This window comes from Lutjanus erythropterus, chromosome 3 (assembly GCF_056507025.1).
Source record: "Lutjanus erythropterus isolate fLutEry1 chromosome 3, fLutEry1.hap2, whole genome shotgun sequence".
Lineage (NCBI taxonomy): Eukaryota > Metazoa > Chordata > Actinopteri > Lutjaniformes > Lutjanidae > Lutjanus > Lutjanus erythropterus.
Window position 1 is genome coordinate 31490661 of NC_139319.1, and position 26477 is coordinate 31517137.

General features: G+C 42.4%; 1 protein-coding gene and 1 long non-coding RNA gene across 2 annotated transcripts; both read left to right on the forward strand.

The window, feature by feature from the left end:
• The first annotated feature begins 5396 nt into the window (after positions 1-5396).
• On the forward strand, positions 5397-6951 carry LOC146330294 (uncharacterized). The gene is made up of 7 exons (XM_084714480.1): positions 5397-5505; positions 5613-5716; positions 5808-6080; positions 6228-6321; positions 6467-6534; positions 6674-6845; positions 6929-6951. The coding sequence occupies exons 1-7, from the start codon at positions 5397-5399 to the stop codon at positions 6949-6951; spliced, it is 843 nt and encodes a 280-aa protein (XP_084570606.1).
• Positions 6952-6994: 43 nt separating this feature from the next.
• On the forward strand, positions 6995-7525 carry LOC146330295 (uncharacterized). Its single transcript, XR_014769279.1, has 3 exons — positions 6995-7060; positions 7151-7354; positions 7466-7525. It is a non-coding gene; the product is annotated as an uncharacterized LOC146330295 (long non-coding RNA).
• Positions 7526-26477: the final 18952 nt, after the last annotated feature.

The window sequence follows — 26477 nt, forward strand, 5'->3', positions numbered from 1 at the left end:
CTGAGACTGGAAATGCATGCACACGGCTGAAGCACGTACACAAGCTCATCCCAAGCGGCACAGCTGCAGCCAAAAAACACTGTTTCTCTTCTATGTCCAAGTGCTCAGACCTTTTCTCCTTTTTTGAAAGTTTGCTAAGGAAACTCTATGCATAACAGATCACTGTTTCTGAGAAAAACTCTGTCTGTTGTCTGAGTGTTTTCCAGGATTAAAGCATTCGTGCAGCATGGAGACATTTTGTGGGCTTTTTGTGTTCATTTTTACATTATAAAACTGATCACTCTTCACTTCAATTGCACTGGATGTCAATTTCTGTGGAAATTCTTGGAGTACTTTGTGTACTGGAGATCTTCATCCCTCCTCACATCAGCACAGGAATGAGTAGCTATTGAGTGCAATTTCATTTTTGGGTGAACTACTTTTTAAAGGAATTCACTGTCATTTCCTGCCCCCAGTATTACATAGGGCATGCCTATTATCACACATGTGAAGTTTGATGCAGATTGGCTCATTTACATTAAAGTTATAGCAATTTCCTGTTTCATGGCGAAACGCCAACATTCGCCACCCCGCTACAGCCACAGCGTTTAACACTGACTAAATCTTTTAATAAGTTTTAATCACACACTTGTCTAGATGCTCCACACCAGTGTTGAAGTCAATTGAAAAATCTTTGTAGGAGGAATTAATTAAAATAGGTCATGTGGAAAACGCCAAAATTGAGCACGAAATTCAAAATTGCCGACTTCCTGTTGACTTTAGCCCATGGGTCCAAGAGACTTTTTTGTTCATCTCCCTGTGATACATATGTGTACCAATTTTCGTGCACGTCGGCGAAACTCACTATTTGCGGCGCCGCACGTCAAAGGGCGTGGTCGAGCCATTTGACCACGCCCATGAACAAAACTCATATCACATGTTCAGACTGGGACTGTTAATGAACAGGTAAAATTTCAGCCAGTTTTGACCAAGTACAGGGAGGTTAAAGCCACTTCCTGTGATTTGGCGAAACGCGTTAATGGGCGTGGCCACGCCATTTGGCCACGGACATGGACGAAACTCATATCATATGTTCAGACCCAGACTGTTAATAAACATGTCAAGTTTCAGGCAGATCTGACCATGTACAGTCCAGTTATAGCAACTTCCTGTGTGTTGGCGAAACATGGACCTTCGCCACGCCGCCAGGGCCACGCCGTTTCACGAGACGCCCTGATCTTCATGATGTAGCATCATCATGGTCTTAAGGCTTTTCAGACCAGATTGCAGAGTGATATGGTCAACGGGCTGGGATCAGGACCTCAAACTGTAAAACATGTCATTTCCTGTCGCCAGCAGGGGGCGCTATGAGAATTATGGAATATTTTCATATAGATGTGTTCAGGGCCAGACTATTATCAGACATGTGAAGTGTGGTGCAAATTGAACCATTTACACAGAAGTTATAGCAAAAAATTAAAAAATTGAATTCATGGCGAAACGCCAACATTCGCCGCCCCACTATGGCCACGCCCTTCAACTTGAGGAATATCTTTCAATAACTTTTGATGAGAGTGTAGTCAAGAAGGTAGCCAGCAAATTTGGCGCCGTTCTGATTCTTCCTCTAGGAGGAGTTCGTTAAAATGCGAGACAAGTGAAACGCCAAAATGACCAGGAAATTCAAAATGGCGGACTTCCTGTGGGGTTTAGCCTATGGGTCCAAGAGACTTTTTTGTGCGTCTGGGTGTGATACACATGTGTACCAAGTTTCGTGCACGTCGGTCAAACGTGGCGGGGGGGCTGCTGTTTAAAGGGCGTGGTCAAGCCGTTTGGCCACGCCCATCGACGAAATTAATATCATATGTTCAGGCCGGGACCTGTCACACACATGTGAAATTTCATGCTGATGTGAACTTGTCCACAAAAGTTATTGCTAAATATGTCGTTTTTTCGGGCCGCGGTCCTTCGCCGCTCTCTAGCGTCGACACCCTTCACCGGACCGCCACGCCCTTCAAAATGTAGCATTACCCACTTGTTAAGGTCATCTTCACCAAATTTGAGCTAGAAATAATGAATGCATTTGGAGCAGCATGTCAAAACCTGAAACAAGTCATTTTCTGTCACCAGCAGGGGGCGCTATGACAATTATGGAATATTTTCATATATTTGTATTCAGGGCCATACACTGATCATACACATGGAGTTTGGTGCAGATCTGACCATGTACCCCAAAATTATAGCCATTTCCTGTTTCATGGCGAGACATCAAAATTCGCCGCCACCTGGCGCGCAGGCCCTTTATCAAAAACGTAAACCTTCAATAACTTTTGATCACAATGTTGTCTAGATGGTACACAGCGATTTTGAAGTCGATACGACGAATCGTGTGGGACGAGTTCGTTCAAATACGACACGTGCGAAACGCCAAAAACGGCCGCGCCGTCCAAAATGGCCGACTTCCTGTAGGGTTTAGCCCATGGCTCCAAGAGGCTTTTTTGTGCGTCCCGGTGTGTTCTATCTGCGTACCAAGTTTCGTGCATGTCGGACAAACATGCCGTCGGGGCTCGCCTTTAGATGGCGCTATTGAGCCAATTCGCCGCGCGCATTTTCGAGACCCTTAAAATACGTAATTTTTCGCCGGGACTGACGCGCCCGCCAAATTTGGCGGCCCTACCTATATGGCAAGTCCCCCAAAAATGCGATTAAGTATTGTGAACGAGAATAATAATAATTAAAGCTGCAAGCAGCTGTGACCGGGCCCGAGCACCCCCGCGCCACTCGGGGGGGCCGGCCACCGGCGCCCGGCCGCCAGACCCGTCCTGGGCGGAGGGGCTCTGCGTCGGTGTGACGCCACAGTCTGCCCTGAAAAGGAAACGACGCTCTACATCCACTCTCCGCCATGTTGACATGAGGACAGGTGAAGACCTCAAGTGCACAGTACGCTACTGTAGCTTCAGCAAAAGCCAGCTGCGCGGGCAAATCTGGTACATGCATACAGTTGTTTAATGTAAAAAGAAGAACACAAGTATCCCACAAATTGTGTTTGTATCGCTCATGTGTTGTGAGGTAAAAAAAGAAAATAAAAAGCCCTCAAAATGTCTGTGTATTGTTGTGTGGTGTGATTTAAGTATTTGTAAGAGGTCACGGTGGAATGTAACTTAGTGTAAAATGCAGTTATCTTATATTGAGTTAAGGTTTGTTAAGCTAGGATTGTTTGAGTGTTGTCATAGAATCAGATTTTAGTAGTCTCCATTCGTATGTGGTATGGTAAAGTGAGCAATGTAAAGTACAGAGTGGAAAGACATTAATTAACAGGTGCATTTATTGTTACAGAGTTACATGGTTAGAATGGCAGTGTTGTAAAAGTGGCCATTAGTGTACAACAGATGACATTGAAACCAGCACCAAAGTTGCACCAAATACAGTCCTTTGTGTCAGTATGGCAATCCAGATAATGGTGGTCTCACATGTGTTGTAATAGAAAGTGCATACACTTGTCCGTGTCGCTGTACCTTTAATTAAGGTGTAGTACCGCCTCCTTCGGTAGAGCGCGTGTGATTGGCTGGTTTGAATTTTTCTTTGGCGCGCAGGTACAGTTATATGGACAGTGGTGTATCTTCCCCAGCGTGTTTCCTGTCTCGGCGGAGTCAGTAAACACTCAGGTGCGATCACAGAGGAGATTCTGAGAGCTATTGTCAGTTTTTGCCACCATTTCTGGCTATTTCTAGCTTTGGTCAGTTTGTCCTCTCGCATTTTTTGTATCTTTTTGGCGGATTTGTCGTGGACGCACAGTAAGTATTTTGTGAGTTCTGCTCAGCAATGTACATGGTGTTAAAGGTTTTATGAGGGTGTGCCGACTTGGTCGTTAGCTTGTTTTCGCCATGTATTTACGTTTATCACTGTAAGAAGTGGACAACAGCATAGTGATTGTATGGGAAAACATGCATGTAAAGCGCGGAAGTGTGAATGTTGTGTGGCCGTGTGGCGCGGTGATTGCATTTGTTGGAGATGCATAGTAACTTGTCTCTGACTGCGCTTTATGGAGGGAGAGCATAAGGGTAAAGTTAGCATGGAGTTGTGGTTGTATGCATTTCATGTACGTGTATATTGAGTGAAATGTGTTTGAAAAGTATTTCTTCTTGAAGACGATTTATTTTGGCAGTGAATTTATGTGTTACGGGCACTGTTAATATGTTGATTATTAAAACGAAACGTCCCGTGCATGTGCGCGATTTTAAAGTGTGGTTGAGACGAAAGTAATGAGCGTCGTAGTAGGTTAATTTATGTTTGAATTGTAAAGAGATAATGAATAAAGTCAGCGCATCTAAACGTAATCAAGCGGGCCGACACCGTGAATGCGGAAAGTCGCAGGTAACCCTATTTGTGCGCGCGGTAAAAGTGCGCGGGGAACCCTATTTGTGCGCGCTGTAACAGTGCGAATGGAGGTTTAGAATTGTCTGCACACGTCGTACATGTGGTGAACAGGTTGTGTGCGTGTAAGCCAGTCATTGTAGGACGCATTGCACGTTTATGGTATGGTTTTGATCTGTGGACGTTTATAACATAGCTGTGGTTTGCTTTAGTACAGGTGCAGCGTGTCAGCAGCGCGATTTGCACGTTAGAGTGTGTGTATTTGTTTAGACTATGTTCACTGCATTTTCTGTCGTATTAGCTGGGCCTGTACCATTGAGAAGCTGGTGTTAAATAATATTAAAGTGGTAAAATATGTTTGGTTTCTGACCGTCGTTATGATTGCGTGTTTGTTCCGTGTGTGTGTGTGTGTGTGTATGTGGGGGGGGGGGGTTGGAAATTACCGCAACGTTTCTGTATTTATTGTATCTGAATTGCTTCTCATTTAATGTGGGCTGTGCAGATCGATGCGACAAGAGTAGTGTAGTGCTTACAGAAAATGGAGCAGGGATGGTAATTTGGTAAGAAAGTAAGCTTTGTTTAGGATGTTTGTGACATGCTGTGGGAGAGTCGCGTGGCTGTGACATACAGCTGCAATGCCAGTTAAAGTTTGCATGTTATGTTGTTGTGGGAACAGAACAATATTTCTGGGACATATTGAAAAAGTAGCGATGGTGGTTATGTTATTAAAGCAGTTGTTGTGTTATGTATAATATGTTGTTGCGACAGTATTCGAGTACTTTGACTCTTGTAGTGATGTGTTTGATGTGTTGTATGTATGTTTTTATGTCATGTTTTAGCTGTAATGGAGGTATTGATATGGTGCTATTAGTAACATAACTGAAATGGATATTGCCAAGTTGTTATAACTGTTCGTATGAGGGTTTCATTTATAGTTACTTTAAAGGGCAATTCACATGTTTTTATTTTACATGGACATACAAAGTCATTGTATTTTTAATGCAATGTAATGTCATAGCTAATGGTTGTATTTTCTATGTTTGTAGATGCCTCGTGACAAGTCCTTCCGTCGTTCTCAGGCAGCTAGGAGGAGAATGGCGGAGCGTCTTGCTGTGGTTGCAGAACCTCAGCGGGCTCGCACCGACTCCTGTGCACGTATGTGGTGTACCATGTATATTTACAAATTGTATTGGTGCATGAAAGCAAGTAGTAATTTTTGTGTTATGTGCAAAAAATGTGATTGTTTGTATGTGTATTTATAGCTTGCGGTACTGGTTACCGCCATAAAGTGTTGCAATGGCCAATTTCATCTCTGACTGGACGCAGTCACAAGTTGGTCATTCCAGCTGAGGCACCAGGCAAGAAGGTATTGTTTTATAAGTTAAAAGCAATTCTGTTTATTTGAGGAAGCGCATGTCATTGTAATGGTGAAACATAACTCTATGTCCTCTTTTCAGTTCGTTCTTGTTGTGGGGGCCTCCCATCTACGTGCGCTTGTAGATGGTTTTGCAAAGATGCCAGAGGGTTGCATTTCCTTTGGCTTCATGTCTACGCCGGGGGCCTGTGCGACTGAGTTGAGGACCGAGCTTCTTCATGCTGCTGTCCCTCGGACACCCGACGCAGTCTGCGTGATGGCACCCGGGAACAACTTGACAGCAAGCAGGACCGTAGACGAGGCAGGAGCAGACTTTCGCAAGCTGCTTGTAAGCGCCTGTGGTCGTTGGGCAAAGGTACGATCATTTAGTAGCAGAAATGTAGGAAGTTGGAGACACTGTAATTATTTTGAGTGTAGCAGGTGTGGCATAATGTGTGTTAGTAATTATTGTATGTAGAGGGAACAAATGTACGTTTGGAATAAGAGTTTTTGTTTTCTACAGGTCTTTGTCCAAGACTTCACCCCTCGTCTCAACGTCGATGTGGTTCTGCAAGATTACATGCGCCAAGAATTTCGTCGAGTGGCAGCCAGCATGGGTCAGTGTAAAATGTTTCATTAGCACAGTGAGAAGAGGTTATATTAGTTTTGCAAAGTGAATGAATATGTACTTGGCAGGAGTATTTTGCTTTTGTTATGCAACAGTTTGACATAGACATTGTTAAGCCTGTACGTGTTTTTCAGGCATCAAGTACTACCCCACTGCTGAGCACTTTCCCATGGACCGCCTTGAGCTGTGGAGCAGAGATGGTGTACGTAGCAAATGTGATTTTGAAAATGGGAATGACAAGTTTGGTGTATTTGATATGCATAGGTTATTGCATTATGTATTTATACTGATAATCAAATTTGTGTTCTGTGAATGATGTCTTGTAATGTGTGTATTTGCAGGTCCACCTTAGTGACGATTTTGGTATGGACATCTTGGCTCAGTTGCTGTGGCTTTCAGCTTACAAGCAAGTGGAAACACCATCTCCACAACCGAAGGTGTCTCACAGACCACCACCCCCTGTGAGAACCTATGCTCCCAAGGTGGTCGTGAAGGGAGAGCTTCCCAAGCCACGTCCGTCAAACCCCTTTGAATGGAAGCGTGTTGGCACGGACAGGAAGGTAAGTCTCTGTTGGTGTGTGTTGGAGATTGTTCAGGGAAACAAAAATGGAGATTATGAAATGTTTTGTGTGACATATACATTAATCAAATTGTCTTTACAGAGAAACCATCCTACAGACATTGCTCAGTCTGCCCCTGCACCCAAACGCAGGATGGTTCAGTATGAGGTTTGTGAGGTTTTTTATTATGTTATGAATGTTGTGGTTTCGGACAAAATGGCAGCAATTGTCTGAGTCAGTTGTTATGTTTCTGCATAGGTGGATGGAGCACCAGTCGTTCTGAGGAAGTGTTTCATTCCACTGAATCCTGTCCGGTTCAGCAGTGCCATTGGTGATGAGATGGATAAACTCGTTCCGTCTCATCTCCCTAATCCTGGGTGCCGTGCTGTTCCACGTGGCAAGCCAATTGTGGAACGGCAACAGACAGGTGCAGCCTCTAAGAGAAGAGCTGCTAGGCAGCAGGTAGGGCATTTATTGTAATGTTTGCCTATACATATACTATTTGTAGTGTTTGACAGTACAGGCAACTACAGGAGCTGTAGCTTGTGTATAATGTATTTTGTTTTTGCCTAGGTCAAGACACCTTCTGTGGTGTTGTCTGAGGTGGCACCTGCCTGTGTTGGGAACGACGTCTTTCTGGAGGGGGTGAGTGCTTTAAACACAAGATATGATTGTCCATCACTGTGTAAATGCTGTGCAATTTTGTTTTCGTATGGTGATAGTCAGTGAATGTGGTGGTTGTGCTGGTATATTTGTTTTTGGGCGATTTGGTGTACATTTAAGCATTACTACATATACACAATGCAATGCGTCTTTATGTAATGGTCATGATAGTAGCATATATGGTTACAAAAGGTTTTTTTTTGTGTAATGGATTATAGCATGGAGGTGATTTGTACTACTGGACAGGTGTGAGCCAGTTTGATATATCAGGTCATTCAGTTGTGTTTTGTTTGTTTGTTTTCTTTCCCCTCTATGTAGGTGAAGGTGTCAACTCTGGCGATACCTTCTGGTCCTGCACCGCTCGCGACTGCTGTGCCAGTGGCTGCCCGTGGGGAGGTTGTTGCACTTACTGTGGTTTATGTTATGTCAGTGTAATGATCAAAATGATGCCGCTGTTCTTCTTATCATGGCGTATACTGACATGTACAAGCAAAACTGTAATGAAAGTTGTGCTTATTTATAAATGTGTTTAGTATTTACAGTTATGAAAATATTTAAAATAATATATGCTATGCATCAGCGTGTTAATGCAATTTTTTTTGTTTTGTTTTTTTAAGAAATCAACAGGTAGGTGGTGCGTCCCACATCACAGTAGTCACACAGTATTTTGTTTCTGCAGTTCATTCATTTTTTTTTTTTTTTGTTATTTTTGGTTTGTTTGTTCTTCCATCTAGGTGTCAACCCAGGCGACACCTTCTGGTCTTGTACCAACCACGGCGCCTGTGCCTGTGGCTGCGCGGGAGGAGGTAGTTGCACTTACTGTGGTTTATGGTGTTTGAGTGAAATGATCAAAAATATGTTATTGTTCTTTTTGAAATGGCATACACTCAAGTGTACAAGCTAAATTCAACAGAATATATATATATATATTTGGATATGTATATCTAAAGCACGGTATTGTTCTCATATTTATACTATAATGTTGTATGTATGACAATTATAGAAGTTGGTTGGTTAATGTCTTTACCCTGTTATTGTCAAAGTTTTGTAAGTAAATACCATGTCATGTTTTCATTGATTTGATTTTGCTTTCTTTTTTTTTCTGCTAGGCACACGTGACCCTGGGTTGCCCTGAGGTGGTTTCTGGCTTGTCACCTAACAGTCCTGTGCAAGTGACTGTGATGGAGAAGGTTGTGTTGGAGCAGCACTTTGTGATACGTTTTTGTTTGTTTGATATATAAATAACATCTGTTTAATTATTACAGAGGCCAAAGGATAAGAGTCTCTACCGGCATCCCCCTCCAAAAGACAATCATAGTGTGCACAATGATAATATGTTGTCATGTAGGTGTCCAAAAAAGTGGTTGTTGCCAGTTGTTAGAGGGACTCATATCAGAGAGAGCCCTTTGACATCTGATTTGGATGCTTTAGTAGGATGTTGTATTGTGGCTGCAATCAAGCATGTGAGTTCTCCTGTCTGTACTTGGCAAGAGGCAGATGTAGATCAGATATGTGTAGAAGGAAGAAAGTTAGCCATGTATGTTGCTGAGGAAACCAAGACAGCTGATGCTGAGAAGAAGAAGTTTAAGTTCATAGCACAGCATAGTGTTTTTGGCAAGAAATGGAATGTGCCTATTGGTCTTCCAGTTTATAGGGACTTTGGGTTGTTGGAGGACCACTCTGCCATGTCTGATGGGTTGCAGGAACTTTTGTTAAGAGATGGAATGTGTCTGCTTGACCTCTGTGGTGCTGTTTGTTTGATCATTCAACACCACAGTTATTACGTAGTGGTTGATTGTGGTCCACGTGACATGGCAGGTTTGTCATCCAACAGTGGCACGGCTGCAGTTGTATTCAACACGTGCCTCGGTGATTTGATGATCCATATTAGAAATCTCAGGAAGTGTTTAGGTGTAGAGCGTTACGGCATTTGTAGCATATCAGTGAAGTCAGGTGAGGTTGAAGGCGAGTTGGTGAGTGCCAGGAAAGGTAGTGTTATAGGATCATTTCATCAGGGGGATGTTCTCTTTCAGTATGCAGGAGTTCAGTGTATGGCAGTAGGGTTGGCAAGTTTAGCCAAACACGCTGTTAACAGTATATTCACATGGCAGACAAAAGATTTGGACACGGCTGTATTGTTGGGTGACCAATTGTACACGTGTTTGCGAGACAGCAACAAGATTAGTGGCTTGTCAAATTTGCTGAGTGTTCCTGATTTGCCAAAGCAATCAGTGATAGATGGCCATAAGTTTGAATTTAAGTATGGCGAGGTTGCTTTTGGGGATGTAAATGTAGTTGAGGGAGATCTCATCCAGGCAGGTGTATACATGTCTCTACGCAATGCATTAGAAAACATGTTTGCCAAATATGACACATGTTTTCTAACTTTATGTAGTAGCACATGTGTACTTGTTTATCAGAATGGCCAGTACGCGGCGGTCGACTCACATGCTCGCGATTCAGCTGGAATGCCAGATCCAAATGGCAAAAGTATCATTGTGTATTTTAATTCATTGCCAGAGGTGCATGATTACATATGCAATCTGGGAATGGCACTGACTACAAGGCAAAAGCCTTTTGAAATTTCTGGCATTCGTGTTATTCACAGAGGCAGAAGTGAAGACGTGTCTTCACTTCTGCCTCTGTCCACTGGTCAAGCTGCAGGAGCTAGTGAGCGTAGTTGTGCTCTATCGGAACAGTTAACCACAAACAGTCTGACAGGCATGAAGTGTGAGGTGTCCTCAACTGCCTCGCCACGAAAAAAGTTAAAGATTAGTAATGTAACTGTAGGTAAATCGGATGATGTTATCATTGGCGAGGTACATCAGCAATCATTCCAGTTCAATCGTCTTAGCGCTAAAGTTGCAAAAGCCTTGTGCAAACAGTTGAAGATTAATTATGTTAAGTCAAAGGAAGTTGATGTATGTGCACAGGCCGGCGCCTTAGGAGCTCCATGCAAGAAGGACAAGATATTTGGTGACGGAAACTGTTTTTTTAGAGCAATTAGTCAAGCAGTGTCAGGTACGCAGGAGTACCATCAAATTATTAGAGATGCTGTAGTTCAAGAGATACGCACTAATGCTGTGCTTTATAAGGACAGGTTGAGGCAACAATTTGCATCTGTTTCAGACTACCTGGGCCAATCAAAAATGGGCTCTGCTGGCAGCTGGGCCACAGAAGTAGAAATATTTGCAGCAGCAGAGTGTTTAGGAGTCAACATATACACATATTATGGTAATCGTTGGCTCAAGTATAGTTGTCAGAATGGTTCTTTGTCAGGTCAGGGGATTTATTTAGAAAACTGCAATGGCAATCATTATGAGGCTGTTGTTTGTGTTCAGTTGCCTGAAATACAAAGTTGTTATGGTTATTGTAAAGTATCCGATGCCACAGGATACAACCTTAGAAGGCAAAGTAGAGTAAAAAGTTGTGGCGATGCACCTTCTACTTCTGTAGACAGAGTCCTTGCTAGCCAAGGTGATGTAGAGGAACAGCAGCATAAAACCACCATCAGTTGTACGACTTTGTCTACTGACATTGGCACAGCAATTTCTGCAGAGTCACATTACATGCGTAGGAGGAGCTCCACAGTACAGTTACAGGCAAAGGCAAGTGCAGATATATCAACTTCCCCTAGTAAATATTGTTTATCTAAATATATGAAAAGGAAAAACAAATTGAAATATTGTGAAAATTTGGAACATTATCAGAAACGTAAAGCCATTCGCAAGGAGAACTATCATAGCAATGACAGGTATAGAGAGAAGCAAAAGGAAAGTAGTCAGATGAAATATACAAATGATGTATTGTTTAAAGAGAAAAAGACAGTCAGGAATAAAGAAAAATATCATACAAATATTATGCATAAAGATAAAATGAAAGCCATGAGTAAAGAGAAATATCAAACTAATGTTTTGCATAAAGAAAAAGTAAAAACCATGAGTATAGATAAATATCAAACTAATGTTTTGCATAAAGAAAAAGTAAAAGCCATGAGTATAGACAAATATCAAACTAATGTTTTGCATAAAGAAAAAGTAAAAGCCATGAGTATAGACAAATATCAAACTAATGTTTTGCATAAAGAAAAAGTAAAAGCCATGAGTATAGACAAATATCAAAGTAATGTTTTGCATAAAGAAAAAGTAAAAGCCATGAGTATAGACAAATATCAAACTAATGTTTTGCATAAAGACAAAGTAAAAGCCATGAGTATAGATAAATATCAAACTAATGTTTTGCATAAAGAAAAAGTAAAAGCCATGAGTATAGACAAATATCAAACTAATGTTTTGCATAAAGAAAAAGTAAAAGCCATGAGTATAGACAAATATCAAAGTAATGTTTTGCATAAAGAAAAAGTAAAAGCCATGAGTATAGACAAATATCAAACTAATGTTTTGCATAAAGAAAAAGTAAAAGCCATGAGTAAAGAGAAATATCAGACAAATTCATTACATAAGGCAAAGGTCAAGGACATGAGTAAAAATAAATATCGCTCCAATTTGTCACACAGACAGAATGTAAAAGCCATGTCTTTAAGAAAGTACCATTGCAATCCTGAACATCAGAGTCGTGCTAAAGCAAGTAGCAAATCAAGAAGGCTCCAAGAGAAAGAAAACAGGAAAGAGTTTGATTTTGTTATGGAACAGTTTGTGGAGAAAGTTAAGGAAGGGCCAGATTTTGTGTGTTGCGTTTGTCAAAGACTGCTATTTAAACATCAGGTTTTAACATGTAAAAAAAATGATTATAAGGAAAAAAATGTGTATTTAATTGCAGATACATGTATCAGCGAAAAATATTTACATGAATGCAATGCCAACTGTGTTCTGCCATGTCAGTGGTTGGAGACATCCAGAGCACAGTTGTGGATTTGCTATTCATGTCATTATAAGATTAATAAGGGTGAAGTGCCACCGGAATGTGCGATGAACAGCTTGGAAGTTCATCCCATTCCACCTGAATTGGCATGTTTAAATAGCTTAGAGCAGCATTTGATAGCGTTACACATACCCTTTATGAAAGTGCTAGCATTGCCTAAAGGTGGTCAAAATGGAGTACATGGGCCTGTGACATGTGTGCCAGCAAATATCGTGCAGACCACAAATTTGTTGCCTCATTCTGACATGGATGGCTCTTTGCTGCGTGTGAAATTGAAGCGCAAGCTAACTTACAAAGGCCATTATGAATATCAATTTGTTGATACTATGCGCATTAAAAAAGCTTTGCATTATTTAAAAAAGACAAATGCGCATTACAAAAACATAGAATTTAATGAATCATGGCTAAATGAGTTTTGCAGGGAAGAAGATGAGGTTTCCCATAACGCATGTAATATTGCAAACAGCAATGAACCTGTTGAGCTTAATGAAGATGAGCTTCTCCACGACAGGCAGCAACATTGCATGTTTCAAGATACATGCCTCATGCCAGTCGATATTGGTCAGGAAGCTCTAGATCAATATTTTGATAATATACTGAATTTGGCTCCAGCCGAAGGGAATAATCCTGTCAAATTGCTTTCTGATCGTAATAATGAAGCCAAATGCTTTCCCGTTTTGTTCCCAAACGCTTGTAATACATTTCATGAGAGTAGACAACATAGATTAACACTATCGCGTTACTTCAATAACAGGATTTTACATGCGGATGGTAGATTCGCCCAAAATATAGATTATATCTTCTTTGCTCAATACATGTCGGAGGTCGAACAAGTTGTATCAAATGTATCAGTAGCATTACGTAAAGGTACGCCCCAAAACATTAATCCTAACGCGGTAAATAGTGAACAATCTCTTAAAAACTTGTTAGAATTTGACAACGGATTTCGTTTCCTAAAACCTATCAGGGGGACGCCAGCTTTCTGGCAGGGAGCACAGCGCGACCTGTTAGCATGCGTGCGTCAACTTGGTATTCCGACGTGGTTCTGTTCTTTTTCCTCCGCAGACATGCGCTGGAAAAATCTTATTAACAGTGCATTAAAACAAGACGGCAGGACTCAAACAGTGGAGGACTTGGATTGGACAGATAGATGTGATTTGTTGCGTCGTCATCCTGTTACTGCGGCAAGAATGTTTGATTTCCGCTGGCATATTTTTGTAAGGGAAGTTCTTATGTCACCTTCATATCCAATCGGAAAAATAAAAGACTATTTTTATCGTATAGAATTTCAGCAACGCGGATCCCCACATGTGCACGCTCTTTTCTGGATTGAGGGGGCCCCCCAAATTGACAAAGACTCTGATGAAGCAGTAATTGCTTTTATTGACAAATATGTCACTTGTGAATTACCATCACATGATGACACGTTGTTGGACACTGTAACATGCGTTCAACAACATTCCAAACGACACTCCAAAACTTGTAAAAAGAAAAAGACTGTTTGTCGCTTTAACTTCCCCAGGCCAGTGTCAGCTCGAACATTTATTTGTCGCAGCCCAACTGATGAAGACGATGACAAATCATGCGAGTGTTCTAAAGACAAATCACAGACCTTGCCTAAATGTGAATGTACAAAACAAAAGCAGGAAAAACCTAATAGGATGAAAAAAGAACATGCGAGTTTAATTTTAACTGCTATTAAAACAGCACTATCAGATGACACAGTTAGCTACGGTAGTGTGGAGCATCTCTTTGCAAGCTTAGGCATAAGTCAAGGTTCTTTTGAGGAAGCTTATAGACGCTTTGCTAGGAAGACAGAAGTTGTCTTGAGAAGACAAATTAATGAAGCATGGATTAATCAATATAGCAAGCCGTTACTAAAATGCTGGAATGCAAACATAGACATCCAGTATGTTGTAGACGCATATGCGTGTGTAGTGTACATCATCTCTTATATATCGAAATCAGAGAGAGAGATGGGACTAATGTTAGGCAATGCGCAAAGAGAAGCTTCAAAAGAAGGAAATGTTAGTGCAAAAGATGCACTGAAAAAGTTAGGGAGTGTTTATTTACACAATAGAGATGTTAGCGCCCAAGAAGCAGTATATAGATTAACGAATATGCATTTAAAAGAATGCACTCGAAAGGTTGTGTTCGTGCCAACGGGTGATAACGTAGTGAAAATGAGTTTGCCTTTAAGCGTTTTAAAACAAAAGGCATCATCACATGAACTCACCACAGAGGACATGTGGATGACTAGTTTCGTAGATCGATATAAGAATAGGCCTAATGATAGTGTTTTTAATGATATGTGTTTAGCCACATTTGCATCTGAATATCGTGTTGCAAATAAAAATGAAAAATCAGTTAATAGGATCGCGTTGCAAAATAAGTTAGGTTTCGTTATAAAGCGAACACGAACACAACCCGCAGTTGTACGTTACGCGCGCTTTTCCATAACCAAAAATCCAGAACAGTTCCATCAGAGTAGTTTGCAGTTGTTTTTGCCATATCGTATAGATGAACAGCTTAGACCTCCAAGTTACGAGACTTATGAACAGTTTTATACAGACGGCCATGTTAGACGTAGTGATGGCAGTCTACATTCAGTTAGGTCAATTGTTGAGAGCAACAGACAAAAATTTGAAATTGATGCAGATGTGTTAGAAAACATCCAAGATGTAATTGACATTAATGGAGTTATTGAAGATGCATGGTGTGAGCTCTGCCCAGAACAGGAACGTGAAAGATTAGAATGTGTAGAGGAAATTAAAGACAAAGAACAGGAAGTCGAGGAAAATGTAGACAATATCCCGGATTTAGCAGCAACAAAGGAACAAGTAGCACATTTAGAAAAACACAATAACATGAGTAGACGTGATGGATTAGCCTTAATTAGGTCACTAAATGTAAAACAGATAACTGTCTTTTACCAGATAAGACAGTGGTGTTTAGATCACGTAATGGGCAAAAACCCACAACCACTGCATGTATTTATTACAGGTGGTGCGGGGACAGGGAAAAGCCATTTAATTAAAGCCATTCAGTATGAGGCAATACGGCTTCTATCACCACTTTCTCATAGCCCTGATAGCATTACTGTCATGTTAACTGCTCCAACAGGCATTGCTGCATACAATTTACATGCGAGCACAATTCATAATGCCTTGAGCATTGGTAAAGACATTCGCTTACCTTACACCCCTCTGGGTGAGGAAAAGTTGAATTCTTTACGTGTTAAATATCGCCATCTAAAATTGCTAATCATTGATGAAATCTCCATGGTTGACCACCATTTGCTGGCATACATTCATGGCCGATTACGACAAATTAAGCAAACTGGTGACTTTTCCCCGTTCGGAAATGTTAGTGTAATTGCAGTTGGAGACTTTTTCCAACTGCCTCCAGTACGGGGAAAACCACTGTATGCTGATAATATAGGTGTCAACTTGTTTTGCCCTCTATTTAAAGTGGTAGAACTCAACACCATCGTCAGGCAAAAAGATGGCTCCTTTGCAGAGTTATTGAACAGGCTACGCACACGTCATAAAGGGACCAAAATGCTAGATAATGACATACAAATATTGAAACAATGCGAAACAGGCGAAGATAGTCCAGCATTACATATATTTTCCACAAACAGACAAGTTAATGAATATAATGAACAGCAATTATTTAAGATATGTCCTGATTACATACAGATAGAAGCTCAAGATTATATGAATAACACTAGAACAGGGAAATTAGAATTAATCAAGGGACATCATGCCAAAGCACCTTACACTTGTCTGTCAGAACAATTGCTATTGGGAAAGGATGCACGTGTGATGCTGTGCAAAAATATAGACATCAATGATGGCCTTGTGAACGGTGTGTGTGGTACTGTTACACACATACTGTGTTCACACAAAAGTAAATTTCCTTTAAAAGTCTACATTAAATTTGATGATAAACATGTTGGTGCACAAAGCAGGAAACAATGTGCAAATGTGTCACAAGATTTAGGTGATTCGACTGCTATTAGTCCAGAAGAGGAAAAGGCCACAAACAAAGGCGGATTGCGCAGGCAATTTCCTCTTAAGCTAGCATGGGCTATAACTGTCCATAAAGTTCAAGGCCTAACTGTAGAAAAAGCAGTTGTGTCGTTAAAAAGGATCTTTGCACCTGGTCAGGCATATGTGGCCTTAAGCCGCGTAACAAATTTATCTGGTTTAATTGTTCAAGACTTTGAGGAAAAAGCAATATACTGTAAAGATGGCATTCTGGATGCAATTAAGAACATGCCTCCTTTCTTGGTGGAAAACATAGAATGTAACTTCACCTCCAATACCTTTAACGTGTTTCTGATGAATGTGCAAAATTTAAGACTGCATGCAGCAGATTTGGTGGCTTGTACACAGCATTTACAGCTTAACTGTATTGCTGTTACAGAAACATGGCTGCCTCAGTTGCCATCATTAGAAACTGTGAACATTAATGGTTTCACTTTTCATTGTCAACCTCGCAGTTTAGCGTACAGTAGTAACAACCCCACATTAATTAACATACAAAGGCAAGAACATGGTGGTGTTGGCATGTATAATGGCAACAATATAGACTGGAATGTGATTCAGCCACCAAATATCAATATAGAATGTGCAGTATACAACTATCCCATTTACAACATATTAATAGCAGTTATTTATCGACCACCAATATATCCAATGCCTTTGTTTAAAGAAAACTTAGGCAATTTACTTGATTGGTTAGCTCCACTGAGTGATACAATCGCTATCATGGGCGATTTCAATGAGAACATTTTAACAACCACATCTCTCTGCACATTCATAACCAAAAAGGGGTTTGTTCAATGTGTTAGTCAACCCACAACAGAGAAGGGCACACTAATTGATCATGTGTATGTCAAAACAAACAATTATGCCATTAAGACAATAGTGGTGCCAACATATTTCAGCCACCACGAGGGGATTGTATGTTCTTTTGTATCTAGAACATACTGTAATAAGGAAGACAGTACAGCAGGCTAGGTCAGACAAAATCTCTGCTTGTTGTTAAATGTGTTTACTGTGACTGTTGTATCATTGCATCTGCTTTGTGCACTACATGCTTTACATGGTTTTTGAGATACTTCCTGCAGCTATGGTCTTGTGTGTGTGTTCTACAAAATGGAACACATGTGTTTTCTTCATTATTTCTTTATTATTTGTTTCTTAATTTATGTATTTTCTTTATTTTATTTTCCCGCATTTCTGTTATATTTTAGTGTATGTTTGCTGTCTACGTTTTTGTATGCTAGTCTATTGTGTGCACAATGCACAACAAAGGTTTCGTTTACTGTGTTACAACAGCATGTTTAATTAGAACATAACAAGCAATATGTATTGTCTGTACAGCACATACTGACATTCCCACTACATATATATTTCTTACATTTGGTGCGAAAAACTATCCATAAGGCACAATATGTAATGATGCTACTCCCATGCTGTTGTGATGCAGGTTTTGCTTTACCTTCCATGTAACGTCAAAAAGCAAAAGGCACTGGTAATGGTACTCCTGGTTTTACTGGGATGGGGTTCGATACCCTGCGGTGCCTTGCTGACTATTTTGACATGTACATGAAAAAACATATGATGTGCACTCTATTACGAAAACATGCATATCTACTCATGTTTGTGATGCTACTGTTGTTGTCAATCAATGTATGCCAATACAATGCTATTGTACCCATGGGTCCAAGAAGCTTTTTGTTTATCTCGCTGTGTTACATATGTGTACCAATTTTCATAAACATCGGCGAAACTCACTATTTGCGGCGCCGCACGTCAAAGGGTGTGGTCAAGCCATTTGACCACGCCCATAGACACAACTCATATCACATGTTAAGGTGAACACTGTTAATGAACATGTAAAGTTTCAGGCAGTTTTGACCAAGTACAGGGAGGCTAAAGCCACTTCCTGTGTTTTGGCGAAACGCGTTAATGGGCGTGGCCACGCCATTTGGCCACAGACATGGACGAAACTCTTGCCATATGTTCAGACTGGGACTGTTAATAAACTTGTGAAATTTCAGGCAGATCTGACCATGTACAGTCCAGTTATAGCAACTTCCTGTGTGTTGGCGAAACATGGACCTTCGCCACGCCGCCAGGGCCACGCCGTTTCACGAGACGCCCTGATCTTCATGATGTAGCATCATCATGGTCTTAAGGCTTTTCAGACCAGATTGCAGAGTGATATGGTCAACGGGCTGGGATCAGGACCTCTGACTGTAAAACATGTCATTTCCTGTCACCAACAGGGGGCGCTATGAGAATTATGGAATATTTTCATATAGGTGTGTTCAGGGCCAGACTATTATCAGACATGTGAAGTGTGGTGCAAATTGAACCTTTTACACAGAAGTTATAGCAAAAATTTAAATAATTGCATTCATGGCGAAACGCCAACATTCGCCGCCCCACTATGGCCACGCCCTTCAACTTGAGGAATATCTTTCAGTAACTTTTGATGAGAGTGTAGTGCAGAAGGTAGCCAGCGAATTTGAGGCTGTTCTGATCCTTCCTCTAGGAGGAGTTTGTTAAAATGCGCGACAAGTGAAACGCCAAACTTAACAGGAAATTCAAAATGGCGGACTTCCTGTGGGGTTTGGCCTATGGGTCCAAGAGACTTTTTTGTGCGTCTGGGTGTGATACACGTGTGTACCAAGTTTCGTGCACGTCGGTCAAACGTGGCGGGGGGGCTGCTGTTTAAAGGGCGTGGTCAAGCCGTTTGGCCACGCCCATCGACGAAATTAATATTATATGTTAAGGCCGGGACCTGTCACGCACACATGAAATTTCATGCCGATGTGAACTTGTACACAAAAGTTATTGCTGAATATGTCGTTTTTTCGGGCCGCGGTCCTTCGCCGCTCTCTAGCGTCGACACCCTTCGCCGGACCGTCACGCCCTTCAAAATGTAGCATCACCCACTTGTTAAGGTCATCTTCACCAAATTTGAGCTAGAAATAACGAATGCATTTGGAGCAGCATGTCAAAACCTGGAAAAAGTCATTTTCTGCCACCACCAGGGGGCGCTATGACAATTATGGAATATTTTCATATATTTGTGTTCAGGCCCATACACTGATCAAACACATGAAGTTTGGTGCAGATCTGACCATGTACCCCAAAATTATAGCCATTTCCTGTTTCATGGCGAGACATCAAAATTCGCCGCCACCTGGCGCGCAGGCCCTTTATCAAAAACGTAAACCTTCAATAACTTTTGATCACAATGTTGTCTAGATGGTACACAGCGATTTTGAAGTCGATACGACGAATCGTGTGGGACGAGTTCGTTCAAATACGACACGTGCGAAACGCCAAAATCGGCCGCGCCGTCCAAAATGGCCGACTTCCTGTAGGGTTTAGCCCATGGCTCCAAGAGGATTTTTTGTGCGTCCCAATGTGTTCTATCTGCGTACCAAGTTTCGTGCACGTCGGACAAACATGCCGTCGGGGCTCGTCTATAGATGGCGCTATTGAGCCAATTCGACGCGCCCATTTTCGAGACCCTTAAAATACGTAATTTTTCGCCGGGACTGACGCGCCCGCCAAATTTGGCGGCCCTAGCTATATGGCAAGTCCCCCAAAAATGCGATTAAGTATTGTGAACGAGAATAATAATAATAATAATAATAATAATAATAATAATAATAATAATTCTTGCGATTCCAATAGGGTCCTCGCACCGGTTCGGTGCTCGGGCCCTAATTAAAGCTGCAAGCAGCGATGAACGGGCCCGAGCACCCCCGCGCCACTCGGGGGGGCCGGCCACCGCCTCCCGCCGGCCGGACCCGCCCCGGAGCGGAGAGGCCACGCGTCGCCGCGACCGTCCGGCGTCGCCCCGAAGCCACGGTCACCCCGAAAACCAAAGAGCTCTCGACACCCACTCACCCCCGTGCTGATGCAAGGACGGGTGAAGACCTCAAGTGCGCACAAATAACCCACAAACTGTGTCCGTACTGCTCCTGTGGTGTGATTTAAGTGTCTGTAAGAAGTGACAGTAAAATGTAACCCAAAAAGACACCATTTACACCGTGTTTTCAGCCTCATTGTCAACTGTAGTCTCTGACACTGGAAGTACATGCACACAGGTGTACTGGAGATCTTCATCCCTCCTCACATCAGCACAGGAATCAGTAGATATTGAGTGCAAGTTCATTTTAGGGTGAAGTACTTTTTAAAGGAATTCACTGTCATTTCCTGCCCCCAGTATTACATAGATGTAGCCTCTGAGACTGGAAATGCATGCACACGGCTGAAGCACGTACACAAGCTCTTTCCCAAGCGGCACAGCTGCAGCCAAAAAACACTGTTTCTCCTCTATGTCCAAGTGCTCAGACATGTTCTTCTTTTTTGAAAGTTTGCTCAGGAAACTCTATGCATAACAGGTCACTGTTTCTGAGAAAAACTGTCTGTTGTCTGAGTTGTTTCCAGGATAAAATCATTCGTGCAGCATGGAGACATTTTGTGAGCTGTTTGTGTTCATTTTTTACATTGTAAAACTGATCACTCTTCACTTTAATTGCACTGGATGTCACTATGGTTTTGTTTTCTGTTGAAATTCTTGGAGTATTTTGTGTACTGGAGATCTTCATCCCTCCTCACATCAGCACAGGAATGAGTAGATATTGAGTGCAATTTCATTTTTAGGTGAACTACTTTTGAAATGAATTCAGTGTTGTTTCCTGCTCCCAGTATTACGTAGCTGTGTTCAGGACATGCCTATTATCACACATGTTAAGTTTGATGCAGATTGGACAATGCTGTAGCCTCTGACACTGGAAGTGCGTGCACACAGCTGAAGTGGGTACACATGCTGTAGCCCAAGTAATACAGCTGCAGCAAAGAAATTATGTTTCTCTTCTATGTGAAAGTCTTCAGACATTTTCTTCTCTGTTGAAAGTTAGTTAAACTGTGTGCCTAACAAGTCACTATTTCTGAGAAGAATGCTGTCTGTTATCTGAGTGGCTTCCAGGATTACAGCATTCGTGCAGCATGGAGGCATTTTCTGTTTGTTTTTCTGTGTATTTTTTTCATTTTAAAACTGATCACTGTTCAATTGAGCTGGGTTTGACTACAGTTCTGTTTTCTGCTTAAACTCAGGGAGTGTCTTGTGAACTGGAGATCTTCATCCCTCCTGACATCAGCACAGGAATAAGTAGATATTGAGTGCAAGTTCATTTTAGGGTGAAGTACTTTTTAAAGGAATTTACTGTCATTTCCTGCCCCCAGTATTACATAGATGTGTTCAGGGCATGCTTATTATCACACATGTGAAGTTTGATGCAGATTGGCTCATTTACATTAAAGTTATAGCAATTTCCTGTTTCATGGCGAAACGCCAAAATTCGCCACCCCGCTACAGCCACAGCGTTTAACGCTGACCAAATCTTTTAATAAGTTCTAATCACACACTTGTCTAGATGCTCCACACCAGTGTTGAAGTCAATTGAAAAATCTTTGTAGGAGGAATTAATTAAAATAGGTCATGTGGAAAACGCCAAAATTGAGCACGAAATTCAAAATTGCCGACTTCCTGTTGACTTTAGCCTATGGGTCCAAGAGACTTTTTTGTTCATCTCCCTGTGATACATATGTGTACCAATTTTCGTGCACGTCGGCGAAACTCACTATTTGCGGCGCCGCACGTCAAAGGGTGTGGGCGAGCCATTTGACCACGCCCATGAACAAAACTCATATCACATGTTCAGACCGAGACTGTTAATGAACATGTAAAATTTCAGCCACTTTTGACCAAGTACAGGGAGGCTAAAGCCACTTCCTGTGTTTTGGCGAAACGCGTTAATGGGCGTGGCCACGCCATTTGGCCACGGACATGGACGAAACTCATACCATATGTTCAGACCCAGACTGTTAACAAACATGTGAAGTTTCAGGCAGATCAGAGCACGTACAGTCCAGTTATAGCAACTTCCTGTGTGTTGGCGAAACATGGACCTTCGCCACGCCGCCAGGGCAACGCCGTTTGACGAGACGTCCTTATATTCAGGATATAGCATCATCATGGTCTTAAGGCTTTTCAGACCAAATTGGAGTTTGATATAATCAACATTGTGGGAGCAGGACCTCAGACTGTAAAACATTTCATTTCCTGTCACCACCAGGGGGCGCTATGAGAATTATGGAATATTTTCATATATTTCCATTCAGGCCCATAAACTGATCATACACATGAAGTTTGGTGCAGATCTGACCATGTACCCCAAAATTATAGCCATTTCCTGTTTCATGGCGAAACATCAATATTTGCCGCCACACTATGGCCACGCCCTTCAACATGAGGAAAATCTTTTAATAACTTTTGATGAGAGTGTAGTCCAGAAGGTAGGCAGTGAATTTGAAGCCATTCTGATTCTTCCTCTAGGAGGAGTTCGTTAAAATGCGAGACAAGTGAATCGCCAAAAATGACCAGGAAATTAAAAATGGCCGACTTCCTGTTGGGTTTGGCCTATGGGTCCAAGAGACTTTTTTGTGCGCCTGGGTGTGATACACATGTGTACCAAGTTTCATGCACGTCGGTCAAACGTGGCGGGGGGGCTGATGTTTAAAGGGCGTGGTCAAGCCGTTTGGCCACGCCCATCGACGAAATTAATATCATACATTCAGGCCGGGACCTGTCATGCACACATGAAATGTCATGCCGATGCGAACTTGTACACGAAAGTTATTGCTAAATATGTCATTTTTTCGGGCCGCGGTCCTTCGCCGCTCTCTAGCGTCGACACCCTTCGCCGGACCGTCACGCCCGTCAAAATGTAGCATCACCCACTTGTTAAGGTCATCTTCACAAAATTTGAGCTAGAATTAATCAACACGCTTGGAGCAGCACGTCACAACCTAAAAAAAGTCATTTTCTGTCACCACCAGGGGGCGCTATGACAATTATGGAATATTTTCATATATTTGTGTTCAGGCCCATACACTGATCATACACATGAAGTTTGGTGCAGATGCGACTATGTACCCCAAAATTATGGCCATTTCCTGTTTTATGGCGAAACGCCAAAATTCGCCGGCACATAACATCCAGGCACTTTATCATGATGTGAAACTTTTAATAACTTTTAATCACACAGTTGTCTAGATGGTACACAGCGATTTTGAAGTCATTATGACGAACCGTGTCGGAGGAGTTCGTTCAAATACGACACGTGGAAAACGCCAAAAACGGGCGCCAAATCCAAAATGGCCGACTTCCTGTAGGGTTTAGGCCATGGCTCCAAGAGGCTTTCTTGTGCGTCCCGGTGTGTTCTATCTGCTTACCAAGTTTCGTGCATTTCAGAGAAACATGCCGTCGGGGCTCGTCTGTAGATGGCGCTACTGAGCCATTTCGCCCCGCCCATTCGCGAGACCCTTAAAATACGTAATTTTTCGCCGGGACTGACGCGGCCGCCAAATTTCATGAGTTTTCATATATGTTAAGGCCCCCAAATAAGCGATTTACTATTGCCAGAATAATAAGAAGAAGAATAATCCGAGCAATTTCAATAGGTCCTCGCACCGAGGTCGGTGCTCGGGCCCTAATTAAAGCTGCAAGCAGCTGTGACCGGGCCCGAGCACCGCCGCGCCACTCGGGGGGGCCGGCCACCGCCTCCCGCCGGCCGGACCCGCCCCGGAGCGGAGAGGCCACGCGTCGCCGCGACCGTCCGACGTCGCCCCGAAGCCACGGTCCGCCCCGAAAACCAAACGGCTCTCGACACCCGCTCGCCCCCGTGCCGATGCAAGGACGGGCGAAGACCTCAAGTGTGCACAAATAACCCACAAACTGTCTCTGTACCGCTCCTGTGGTGTGATTCAAGTGTCTGTAAGAGGTGACAGTAAAATGTAGATATTGAGTGCAATTTCATTCTTAGGTGAACTACTTTTGAAAGGAATTCACTGTCATTTCATGCCCCCAGTATTACATAAATGTGCTCAGGGCATGCTTATTATCACACATGTTAAGTTTGATGCAGACTGGACAATTTACACTAAACTTATAACAATTTCCTGTTTCATGGCGAAACGCCAAAATTCGCCGCCACGCTACAGCCACAGCGTTTAACGCTGACCAAATCTTTTAATAAGTTTTAATTACACACTTGTCTAGATGGTCCACTCAAGTTTTGAAGTCAGTTAAATCATTTTTGTAGGAGGAATTAGTTAAAATAGGTCATGTGGAAAACGCCAAAATTGAGCACGAAATTCAAAATTGCCGACTTCCTTTTGACTTTAGCCTATGGGTCCAAGAGGCTTTTTTGTTTATCTCCCTGTGATACATATGTGTACCAATTTTCGTAAACATCGGCGAAACTCACTATTTGCGGCGCCGCACGTCAAAGGGCGTGGTCAAGCCATTTGGCCACGCCCATGGACAAAACTCATATGACATGTTCAGACTGGGACTGTTAATGAACATGTAAAGTTTCAGCTAGTTTTGACCAAGTACAGGGAGGCTAAAGCCACTTCCTGTGTTTTGGCGAAACGCGTTAATGGGCGTGGCCATGCCATTTGGCCACAGACATGGACGAAACTCATACCATATGTTCAGAGCCAGACTGTTAACAAACATGTGAAGTTTCAGGCAGATCAGAGCACGTACAGTCCAGTTATAGCAACATCCTGTGTGTTGGCGAAACATGGACCTTCGCCACGCCGCCACAGCCACGCCGTTTCACGAGACGCCCTGATCTTCATGATGTAGCATCATCATGGTCTTAAGGCTTTTCAGACCAGATAGGAGTTTGATATGGTCAACGTGCTGGGATCAGGACCTCAAACTGTAAAATATGTCATTTCCTGTCACCAACAGGGGGCGCTATGAGAATCATTGAATATTTCCATATAGGTGTGTTCAGGGCCGTACTATTATCAGACATGTCAAGTTTGGTCCAAATTGAACCATTTATACAGAAGTTATAGCAAAAAATTAAAAAATTGAATTTATGGCGAAACGCCAACATTCGCCGCCCCACTATGGCCACGCCCTTCAACTTGAGGAATATCTTTCAGTAACTTTTGATGAGACTGTAGTGCAGAAGGTAGCCAGCGAATTTGAGGCTGTTCTGATCCTTCCTCTAGGAGGAGTTTGTTAAAATGCGCGACAAGTGAAACGCCAAACTTAACAGGAAATTCAAAATGGCGGACTTCCTGTGGGGTTTGGCCTATGTGTCCAAGAGACTTTTTTGTGCGTCTGGGTGTGATAGACGTGTGTACCAAGTTTCGTGCACGTCGGTCAAACGTGGCGGGGGGGCTGCTGTTTAAAGGGCGTGGTCAAGCCGTTTGGCCACGCCCATCGACGAAATTAATAACATACGTTCAGGCCGGGACCTGTCACGCACACATGAAATTTCATGCTGATGTGAACTTGCACACAAAAGTTATTGATGAATATGTCGTTTTTTCGGGCCGCGGTCCTTCGCCGCTCTCTAGCGTCGACACCCTTCGCCGGACCGCCACGCCCTTCAAAATGTAGCATCACCCACTTGTTAAGGTCATCTTCACCAAATTTGAGCTAAAAATAATGAATGCATTTGGAGCAGCATGTCAAAACCCGGAAAAAGTCATTTTCTGCCACCACCAGGGGGCGCTATGACAATTATGGAATATTTTCATATATTTGTGTTCAGGCCCATACACTGATCAAACACATGAAGTTTGGTGCAGATCTGACCATGTACCCCAAAATTATAGCCATTTCCTGTTTCATGGCGAGACATCAAAATTCGCCGCCACCTGACGCGCAGGCCCTTTATCAAAAACGTAAACCTTCAATAACTTTTGATCACAATGTTGTCTAGATGGTACACAGCGATTTTGAAGTCGATACGACGAATCGTGTGGGACGAGTTCGTTCAAATACGACACGTGCGAAACGCCAAAATTGGCCGCGCCGTCCAAAATGGCCGACTTCCTGTAGGGTTTAGCCCATGGCTCCAAGAGGCTTTTTTGTGCGTCCCGGTGTGTTCTATCTGCGTACCAAGTTTCGTGCA

Excerpts from the sequence above, each read along its gene's own strand:
- LOC146330294 (XM_084714480.1), top strand. The coding sequence starts at position 5,397 with ATGCCTCGTGACAAGTCCTTCCGTCGTTCTCAGGCAGCTAGGAGGAGA. Across the intron at positions 5,717-5,807 it reads CTGAGGCACCAGGCAAGAAG|TTCGTTCTTGTTGTGGGGGC; the intron begins GTATTGTTTTAT and ends TCCTCTTTTCAG. Across the intron at positions 6,081-6,227 it reads CCTGTGGTCGTTGGGCAAAG|GTCTTTGTCCAAGACTTCAC; the intron begins GTACGATCATTT and ends TGTTTTCTACAG.